At 47.6% G+C, this 11,063-nt stretch overlaps 1 protein-coding gene across 1 annotated transcript in view; it reads left to right on the top strand.

Moving 5' to 3' along the window:
- Positions 1–6,135: 6,135 nt before the first annotated feature.
- The window catches only part of CFAP77 (cilia and flagella associated protein 77), a gene marked incomplete at both ends in the record, with an annotated part of 131,694 nt that continues 126,766 nt past the window's right edge, over positions 6,136–11,063 (top strand). The window contains one exon of the mRNA XM_079707239.1: positions 6,136–6,327. Within this exon, the coding sequence (XP_079563365.1) occupies positions 6,136–6,327 (192 nt within the window). The remainder of the gene's footprint in view (positions 6,328–11,063) is intronic.

The raw sequence follows: 11,063 nt of genomic DNA, 5'->3' as shown, positions 1-11,063 counted from the left end.
AAATGCGTAGCAAGCTCACGGTAATTCACTTGTCTGGTTCCATTGCCTTTATGATATGGAAAAAATATAGTTAATTGAGAACAGTGCTCTTCCATGATCGGGCCCTTGTTCCCCCACGGCCTCATCTTCTACCTCTCCTCTCAAACTCTGTGCTCCAGCTACACATGCCTTTTTTTTTTTTTTTTTTTTTTCGGTTCCCCAAACATGCTCCAATCCTTTCCCTGGCTTGAGGTCTTATAAATCACGACTCCCTCACTCTGGGCCGCTCTCCACTGTCTCCTACCCCTCCCTGTCTCCTTTCATCCTTCAGAGCTTGGCTTGAGCATCGCTTCTTCCAGAAAGCTTTAAAAGAATATAAACATTATGATACCATGCATACTGCGTTAAGAAAATATAAATGTTACGATGCCGTGTGTATTACGTTAAGAGAATATATACATTATGATGCCATGTATATTACATTTAAAACACAAAAAAAGTTTCATGTATCTTTTCTGAATGGATACATATGTAGTAGAACTATGAATATAGCATGGGGATTATAACTGGTAAATTCAGGGATTAGGGACAAGTAGAGAGCCAGTTTCTCTTATATCTGTAATCTTGTATTTCTTAACTGGAGTAATGAGTACAGGGGTATTTGTTATATTTTTGTCTACTCTTATTTGTCTACTCTTTTAAAGTGAACTGAAATAGTTCACTTTTTAAAAAGCAAGGGGCAGAACAAGAATACAGACTGCTTTCACTTAAAAACAAGCATTAAGGACCTCCCTGGTGGCGCAGTGGTTAAGAATCCACCTGCCAGTGCAGGGGACACAGGTTCGAGCCCTAGTCCAGGAAGATCCCACATGCCACAGAGCAACTAAGCCCTTGCGCTACAACTACTGAGCCTGTGCTTTAGAGCCCGTGCTCCACAACAAAGAGTAACCCCCGCTCGCCGCAACTAGAGAAAGCCTGCGTGCAGCAACGAAGACCCAACACAGCCATAAATAAATAAATAAATTTATTTAAAAAAAAACACAAGCGTTAAAACAAGCAACTGAAGGATGTAAATGTACTGTTTTAAGTATTTACCAAAAAAAAAAAAAGAGAGAGAGAGAGAGAAAAGAAAGAAACCTTTCCTGACCCCTTGAGCTTGGCCCATTCACCAAATGATATACTTTCGTAGCAAACTATTTCTCTTTTGTAGCATTTAGCCCAGCTGTCGTTCAGAGCGGGGACATCAAGTATCCACTGACCTCAAACTAGAAGATCGCCTCTTTGAGAAAGAGGCTGAATGGGCCTTGTTAGTGTCCAACAAAAAGTCCAAGTTCTGCAATAAGTCGGAATGAAGTTTAATAAGGCTCCAATGTCAATTCTTATACAGAGCACGTGCATTCTGGAGTTTAAGTACAGGAATAGAAATGTACTTCACAAAAGACATGGTTAAAAATATAATTTTACAAACACATCTTACAACTCTCCTTGCTCCGTATTGCTTCTGGATTTCAATTTATAAGATTTTATTGCTCTGCGACTAAAAGTAATACTAAAGGTAATACGTTTACATGGTTCAAACATCAAAATAATCTGTCCTTATTTCCCCTCCTTTCTCACAGAGAAGGTAGCATCTGTATATTCTGATCTGCATTTTGCTATTTTCACTTAACAACAGATCCTGGAGACCTCTCTGTGTCAGTGGTCTTTCAAGTCTGAATGCTTAAGCACCTTTTCTACCGGAAGGTACCTACTTTCTCCTAGGTAGTCAAGAAGCTGTAAGAATTGTCTAGCTGGAAGGATGGGGAATAACAAACATATGGACTGATACCTATAAGCCAAATCTACCAGCCTCAGAATCTCACCTCCAACGGAGGCACCAAGAGCTTTGGTTAAGGCCTTCCTCCCTGGTGTCACCCAGAGATGCACAGAAACCCCTTCTTAACCCACTTCTTTGCAGCTTCCACCTCCAAGACACCCCCCTGAGACTGCTCCAGTTAGAGTGCCTATGACCTTCGAGCCACTAAATTCAAGAGATACTTTCCTGGCCCATCTTTCAGGATCTCTCTCTCTCTCTCTCTTTGGCTGCACCGCGTGGCTTGGCGGAATCTTAGTTCCCTGACCAGGGATCGAACCCATGCCCCCTGCAGTGGAAGCAGGGAGTCCTAACCAATGGACCACCAGGGGATTCCCTCAGGATCTCTCAATAACAATGAACAGAGCAGATAATTCCTTTTAATATTTTTATCTTCCATTAGTTTCTTTCTTTCTTTTTGTAAATACCTTGTATGCTTCTCCTTCTGGTCTCTTGAACTCAGCACCACGTTTTAAATATATAGTCACTTCCCACTAAAACCTTCTTATGGCTTCTCCATTATTCTTTATAAATTTATTTATTTTATTTAATTTATTTTTGGCTGTGTTGGGTCTTCGTTGCTGCGCGTGGGCTTTCTCTAGTTGCCGCGAGCGGGGGCTACTCTTCGTTGTGGTGCGCGGGCTTCTCATTGCCGTGGCTTCTCTTGTTGCAGAGCACGGGCTCTAGGAGCGCAGGCTTCAGTAGTTGTGGCGCACAGGCTTAGCTGCTCTGAGGCATGTGGGATCTTCCCGGGCCAAGGCTCGGACCCGTGTCCCCAACACCGGCAGGTGGATTCTTAACCACTGCGCCACCAGGTAAGTCCCTCCATTATTCTTAAGATAAAGTCCCAAATCCTTACAGACCTACCATGCCCTTCATGATCTAGTCTAGTCCATGCCTACCCCTCCACCTCTCATTTCTCCCTGGGTTTCAGACATCCTGTCTTCTTTCCGTTCCCAGAATACACCATGATCCTTCTCCTTATCAGGGACTTTACAAAAGCATCTCATTTTCCCAGGAATGCCTTTCCTCCGTTACCTTTCTGCGCTATAACTGGTCTAAGTTTGAAACTCACTTTCTCTAATCCCTTCTGGGTCCCGCCTTCTCGTTACAATGTTTCTCAACAATCCAGCTGCTTCCCTACTGCACTTCGCTCCGTTGGGACATAACCGGCCTCCTAAGGGTTGGGATCTTCTCGTCCGTCTGGTTCCCAAATGGTTCCCCGGTATTCGAGATATATGGATATACATTTTTTCACACTTAATTCGAAACATACCACTTCCCGCCGTGCAGGGACGTGCCCAAGCCTGGTCCCGATCCCCTCCCCACTTTGGGGTGCCCTGGAGACCCTGCTCTGCCCCGGGGTGGGCGTTCCGGGGCTGAGAGGGAGGAACGAACGAGAGGTTCCCGAGTGGAGGGGCTTGGAGCGGCTGCGGAGAAAACAGGCGCCACCCTCATCCCTGGGGACCAGGGCCAAAGGCGGGCCTCCGGGGAGGTGAAGACAGCAGCCACACACCGCTCGGTTCAGACACGCAAACTGGGAAAAAAGCCGGAGCAACTATAAAGCGCTTTCACCTACCTTCCGAACGCGTCGCCACCTGCCTTCCAATCCGGAAGTGCTGGTGTCGTGAAAGCGGAAAGTGGCTGCGTCACTTCCGGCCCGCCCCCCTCCGGCGTCGCGCTGCCGTAGCAGCTCGCTGGCTGTGGGGCTGTGACTCGCGTTTTTTTCTGCCCAATTTGTTCCCGGGCTTGTTGCGAGTGGGGTGGGACAGGGTAGAGCGTGATCCTAAAACTAAGAAAGTGGGACAGAGCCCTTCCGTCGACTTGCCCATTCATGCATGCATGCCATTTATTCAACAGTTTTTTTGCTGAGGTCCGTCTGCAGTCCAGGAGTGAATAAGATGCTGAGGGCTAAGCTGAGGAAGACAGAAAACAAACTAATCAACCAAGATAATTTCAGATTATCCTTTAAGGAAAATAGATCAGGGTAATGTGATGGGGAGCGACTAGGGACATTAAGAGCTAGGTTAGATAGTAAGGAAGGCTCTTTGACGAGTGACAGATAGTAAGGAAGGCTCTTTGACGAGTGACAGTTGAGTTCTTAATGAAAAGGGTGAACAAAAATCGATGGAAGAGTGTTCCAGGCTGGGAGCAAATCCAGAGGCCCTGAACTTGGTTGCTGCAGGAACTGAAAGAAGGCCAGGGTAGCAGGAGCACCGTGAGTGACGGGGACAGAGGTAAGGGGTGAAGTCAGGGGTTGGCAGGGGCTCAGTGGTGCGGAGTCTAATGCACATTGAACTTAGGTGGAGGTTAGAGGTAGAAGAGGCCTTGAAGATCTATTCCGATTCTCCCATTTCCACTGAGTCCTGAAGAAACTTAGCTTATGATTAACAGTAAAGCTCTAAGCAGGCCATCAGGTCGAGGCCAGTATACACGCCACTCAAACTTTTAGTTTTACTGCATAGTGAAGACAGTCACACCAGCAAAGAGATTTCTCATGGAATCCTGCAACAAACCCCTGTTTTAGGAAATCTTTATTAGGTAATATCTGCCTTACTTTGTGGATGAGAAAACTAGGGCTTCATGTAACTTGTCACAGGGGAATTTACGTGGCCCCAGCTAGGATTCAAACCTGTGATCTTTCCACTACTCCAGTACCCTGCGCCTTGCTGCACCACCTGACTTCCTCTGTGTGAGCTGCCAAGCAGCTTTGATTAAAAAGTGCACAACGCGCACTTATGTGAAAGTCTGAAAGTGAAGCAGACTAGAGAAACCATAAAGCGTACATCATACACCTGTCACCACCCAAGGGCCGCTTCAGGCCTTGGATGGACAGTTGGAAGTCTGTCTGATTTGCTCTGGAAAGGTAGTGCTGGTGTTGTCCACTGTTGCTGTGCAAGGCCTTGAAGTGCAGGTTTGTTGTCTGTGCAACTTCTCTGTGGTGAACCCCTTACCCAGAGCCTTGTGGATATTTGCACATTTAATGAAGATGATAATGATGGGTGAATGACCGCACTAAAGGCTGGAACTAGAAGGCAGACTAGGGATCGTCCAGGCTAGTGGTTCCCAAAACACTGCACCAATCACTCGGGAAGCTCTTAAAAAGTGAAGATTTCCAACTTTGCATACAGACTGCATATCGGGCACCATTATTGTATCACATTAAAATCCATAGACATAATAGCATTGTAGTTCTGTATGAGAATGTCCTTGTTCTTGGCAGATACATGTATTTAGGGTCAGATATGATGCTGTCTGCAGATATTTTCAAAATGGTTTAGCAATGTGTGTGTGTGCATGTTCACACACACACACAGAGAAAGTAAATGTGGCAAATACCAAGGACCAGTCAATCTAGGTGAAGTCTATATGGGTTTTCATTGTACTCTTCTTTCAAAGTTTCCATAGCTTTGAACTTAAAAAAAATCCAAAGGGAAAGAAGGATTAAAATACAGATTCTCAGATCCCATTTCCAGATATTCTGATTCAGTGAATCTGTATTTTTCAACTTCCCTTTATTCTGTTGCACGAAGTTGGGTACCATTGATTTCATTCAACTCTAGACTTTCCCCCCTACCCATTTCACAGAAGAAAACACTGAGGACCCAAAAGGTGACTAATTTGAGATCACCCAGTGGATTAGCAGTAACATCAGGCTTGGAATGCGGATTTCTATTTCATTCTGAAACACGTAACGCTCTGCCCTGGGCTGTGTGTGTGTGTGTGTGTGTGTGTGTGTGTGTCGCTGGGAGAAGTGGGAAGGGGCGGCGAGAGGGGTCGGGGTGGGTGGGTGGGGTGTCTTTGACTTGGAAGTCAAGTGTAACCGGCCTTCTAGAACTCTGTCGCTTTTAACACAGCCCAGTGGTGATTCTTGGGTTTTTCTCAGGTCTACTTAAGAGAACTCGAAACACGTCCACTTAGGTGGCCGCCAAAGTTTCCTGAAAGTAAATCGACCAGCCCTGTTCCAGGGCCGTTGGCGTCCTGTCGCCATGGAAACGGACGGTTCCATTCTTCCCCAAGGGGTGGTCTTGATTTTCTCTCCTTTTTGAATCCGCAGCGCGGCGCCCAGAAGACGCTCTCAGGAACCAGAGGGGCTTATGTAGGTCTTAGTGCTCCTTGCAACGAGGGGGCGGCGCGAGGTGGGCGCGCCTCGCTCCGGAGGGAGCCCGGCGTCCGGTGTCCACCCCGGCGTCCGGGTGGTGCGTCCCGGGACTGGCGGAGGGCCCCTCCGAGTTCCGCACCGGCCCCCGACCTGGGAAGCGCGCTGGATCCAGCCGGCTGGTCGACTCCCCGCGACCCCCAGGATGCCAGAGTCCAGGACCTCCTGCCACGACCTCACGCGATGGAAGAAGAAGCCGCCGGTGCGCCGCACGGTCAGCCAGATCTGCCCGCCCCCGCGGCGGCCCCTGACCGTGGCCGACATCCAACCGGGCATGGAGAACGAGAGACTGGGGGTCGTGCGGGATTCCATGTTTCAGAACCCGCTCATCGTCAAGGTGAGCCGTCCCCACGCCCATCACCCTCTTGCGCTCGTCCCCTCACTGGGCACCCACGCGGCCGAGGGTTTCCACCCGTCCTGCCCCGGCCCCACCGCCCCACTCCGATCCCGGCTCTGGGAGCTCCAGCTCTGGTCCAGACAGACCTGGACCCCCGGGCGGTCATGGGCAGGCCACATCGCCTCGCTGAGCCTCAGTTTCCTCATCCTCAAAGTGGGATGATAATGGCACTCATTAAATGGAGTGACTGGGAAGATTGCATAAGGTAATCCCTGCGAGACCCCTGACACGCGGTAAGCCCTCCACGTTGGCGACTATTTGCATATGTATTCACTCAGGGTGAACCCACAGAGTGACAGACAGGTAGCAGCACCCAGACTGCGTCCTTACCACCTGCCAGCACTCGCAGGGTGCAGGCCGCCTCTCCCGATTCCCCTGCACGCCTGGGCTGCTGTTATGTAGCAAGTGTTCTGTACGTCTCTTGGAAGCATCACTTCACACGCTAATTTCCACCCAATCATACTCTTAACCAGAATTACGACCCTAAGAGACAAAAAGCGCGAATCTCCGCCCCAGGGGTCCCACAGGCACAAACGAGCGAGGGAGCCGCGGTTTCCAACTAGGTCGCCTCCTCTTTGATCGCACGCTCCCTTACATTAGTCACGTTTCGGGACTGGTGATCACCCAACGCTGGCGTGGCATCAACGCGCCTTTCCGGGGCCCCTGGAAAGGTCAAGTTGAAGTTTGGCGCTTGGGAAGCTGGTCATGGAGCAATTTTACCTTGCGCCACTGGAGGGCAGTGTGCGTTTAAAAATGCGCGCAGTTCCCCAGATTCCGGGGGTGGAAGGCGCAGGTGATAAACGTGGATTCAGTAACAATTATTTATCTGAACGCCAGGAGCTGTTTAGAGCCCAGAGGTTTTGGTTGTTGTTAGTTTTTTGTTTGTTTGTTTGTTTCATACAGGGAACCTGGGCTTTCTTAACATCGTGGTAGAATTAGCTGAGTTAACTGGCTCCTATGAAAACACGGATTCTCTCCTCTTGCCCAAACTGTTTCCTGGGCCAGCAGCTGGGAGAAGCTGGCTTATCACACTAGGCACCCTTCCATCTAACACCTCCCCTTCCTAGGCCTCCCAAAGTGGAGCAAAGTCCTTCACTTATTTCTAGGTGAGAAGAGCCACTCTCAGAGGACAGATGGGGTTCACCACTCTGGGATCAAGGGGAGAATCAATTTCCTCGCCTCTGATCATTGCTTTTACTCAAGCAGTTACTGGGGGACCAACTCCTTCCTAATTAAATACAAAATGGACAACGTAATGGAGTTATTCTCCATGGTGAATTAAGTGTGATGCCCACCCCAAGCCATAATATATCCATAGAGACACGTACATACATATAGGTATATGTATAGATATATACACATTGTATATACACATACACTTTACATATATATATGCACACATACACACACGTGTATGTACAATATACATGTGTTTAACATGTATAACATACACATCTATAAGTAAACATTTCCCCTCCCTTCTTTCCTTTTGCTCATGCTGCATATCAAGAAGGACGGTATTTGGCCTCTGGATGGCACTAGCTGAACAGCTTCCAGATGTATTCAGTCCTAATTCCTGAACTTGAACTTTGGGTTGGAAAATGTGCAGGAGACACTGACCCACCACCGAGGGTTCTGTCTTCAGAGCATGAGACACACACAGAGCAGGGCTGCCCCGTCAGCGGTGACTCGGCTCAAGCAGCAGGGGGCGCCCTGGTGATCGTGCCCAGCTTGTCTCCGGTCAGGAGAGCAGATCTTTCCTTCTTACTTTTCTCCCTCCAGTTCTTGATGGGCCGTAAGGTAGTTTCAGTAGCAGTTAAGATTATGTCCACATTTCAATACTGACCACCGCTAACAGATCTTTCTACTAAAATCTAGCCTAAGTAAAAGCTGCAGAAACATTGAGAGCAAGGAGTAACCTTGACTGTTACCTTCTCCAGACCCCTCCTTACACTCGGGACGCTGAGGCTGTCTGTGGTGGGTTCTTTGTGCAAGGTTCTGGCAGAGCCGGGGGTAGAAGCTACGTTCACTGGCTCCCAGCCCAGCTTTACTTTTACCACTCCAAAAAGCTTCCTCTATTTTAAAGGAAATTTAAATTATGAAAAAAACTTTGAGGTTTTCAGCTCTCAAGAAAAGAAGATTGAAAGTATCCAAGATGGTGGAGCCTTTAAAAAAATCTTTTTAAAAATAATATATTGCTGAAATTTCTGTTGAGGCATGGCTTGTGGATTTCTTGACTGTGGCATGTCAGTTTCACAATCCCAGATTTTCAAACCCTTGTTTCTGTGCGAGTTCTCATTGTGTGCAGCAGAGGTGGGAGTGCCCTCTGCCTGGGGTGTCTGCAGGAGAATGATTGGAACTGAAGTATATTTTGGTTTTGTCTCAGTCTGAATCTGAAGGTTGCATCTGTATTGGGGGAACATAGCACCTTAGAAAGAGTCATTTACTCCCCCATATTGGGGGTTTGTTGCTCAGATTGTTTTCTCCAGTGAATAGGATCGGGATTTTTTTTTTTTTTCATTTAAAATGCAGACACACTGCCTGAACAAACACAACACTGCTGTTTCACACCCATGGAATTTACCGGGACGTACACACATCAGTTATTCAAGAACATGTCTGCTAGATGCCACCGTAACCAAGTGAAAAGTGAAAACCTCAGACATCCAAGCAGATATTTTATCAGCAAGAGCTCAACAACTCTTTGCCTCATTTAAAACCAAGCCAACTGGCTATTGAGTGGGGCTGATTGAATCAGCTCCACGTTTTAATGTGGCCACAAGAAGATGTAGATGTTTTCCATTAGAAAGGGCATCTATTCTATTGTATAAAGTGACGTGTGGTTAGCCAGTTTTCCTTCAAATGTGACTCTCTGGGAAGAATAAAATTAAATAGAGAAAGAGCCAAGCTTCTCCCTGCTTGATTCTCATTTCCCCAGAACTCTGTGACTCAACAGAGGATCCTGCTACAATAGCCTTCAAGGCTCCTTTACAGAACCTGTCAGGGTGCACCCTTCCTGCCATCGGAACTCGGCTGATATCCTGTCAATACAATTATGGGGAGAGACTGTTTGGTTTGCTCCACTGACAGCCTTGAATCTTCTGTCGCCCTGGAGAGGCAGGCTAGGTACAGGGGTGGAATTTATTGAATTGAGCATCCTTAGAGGGTGCAAATGATCACGGCACCCGATGTTTTTCATAATTTCTTGCCGACTTTGTTCTTCTGTGGGGCTTTATGTCACAAACAAGAAGCGTGTGCATTTGTAGATAGAGCTATAGAATCACATCATTCTGGGGTTGGAAGGAGGCTTACAGCCATCTAGTCCAGTTCCTTTTTTGAGGCTATTAAGACCCAGAGAGGGGAAGAGACTTGCCCAAGGCACTACCCTGACCTGGTCACAGAAGTGGGATGAGATTTATGTCACCTGACTTCCAGACCCATGCTCTTTGGCCGCGATACACAATTAGTTAATGAATGACAAGCCAGATTGGTTATATCTGTACATCAGGCAGTCCAAAACATGTTCATCGATGAATCCGATTCCATTATTGTTTCACTCGACATTCCTTCCAGAGTGAACTCTGCTAATTTCTTGGGATTTGTTGACAGCCAAGAAATATTTATTGAATGTTTACTGAGTACTCTTCACCAACCTAAGCTCTCTTGGGGGCATAGAAGCAAGTTCAGAACTTAGCTCTTGCCCATAAGGAGTTAATTACTTAGCTGGGGAGACAGAATATCTATATATATCATTATATATATGTATTTCATATGTATGACATATATATTGCTTAGCATAGCCCCTGCATCAAAGAAAGCTCTCAGGAAACATTAGCTCTTACTGTTGTGTGCGCGCACACACACACACACAGATAATAAGACAAGCAATGTCATGGGTCACACCCCCCTCCCCCGTAAGTTTCAAGTTTCTGCACTACCCGGAGAGGTTCAGATTTGGGGGGAGGAAACCCTGAGCACGACTCAGGAGGCTTTGTAAAGGAACAGCCCTGAAACTGGACCTTGAAGGGTGAAAAGGTAGATTCTGATCAGGGGTGGAGATTGGGAGAAACTCAGCCCTCCGGGGCCAGATGACTCGACCCTCCTTAGATCCTAAGGGTTCATAGATTTTCACCCCAACCCGAGTTCTATTTCCTAAGACTCAGCACCGCTGCTGGGATCCTGATCATCGTCTTCACGGGGAAGCATTTATTTAGAGCCAGTGTGTCCAAATTGGATGCTCTACAAAATTAGGCAACCACTCTCAACCACACTAAGAGCCTAACGTCTCTAATAAATATTGAGGCTGGTGAACATCGGCACGTAGGTAGAGACAAATGCAAAGAAGGTGGGCAGACAAACACACAGTCGGGCAAACAACCCAGCGTAGGTCAGTTTTTTGTTTTGTTTTGTTTTGTTTGTTTTTCTTTGCAGTACGCGGGCCTCTCACTGTCGTGGCCTCTCCCGTTGCGGAGCACAGGCTCCGGACGCGCAGGCTCAGAGGCCATGGCTCACGGGCCCAGCCGCTCCGCGGCATGTGGGATCTTCCCGGACCGGGGCACGAACCCGTGTCCCCTGCATCGGCAGGCGGACTCTCAACCACTACGCCACCAGGGAAGCCCCGTAGGTCAGTATTTTTATCATGTTTGAGTGAAATGGGAAAATGTTATATTCCGCTA

This window comes from Hyperoodon ampullatus (genome assembly GCF_949752795.1).
Source record: "Hyperoodon ampullatus genome assembly, chromosome: 6".
Lineage (NCBI taxonomy): Eukaryota > Metazoa > Chordata > Mammalia > Artiodactyla > Ziphiidae > Hyperoodon > Hyperoodon ampullatus.
The sequence above is the reverse complement of the archived record's forward strand: the minus strand, read 5'-3'. Positions and strand labels throughout refer to the sequence as shown.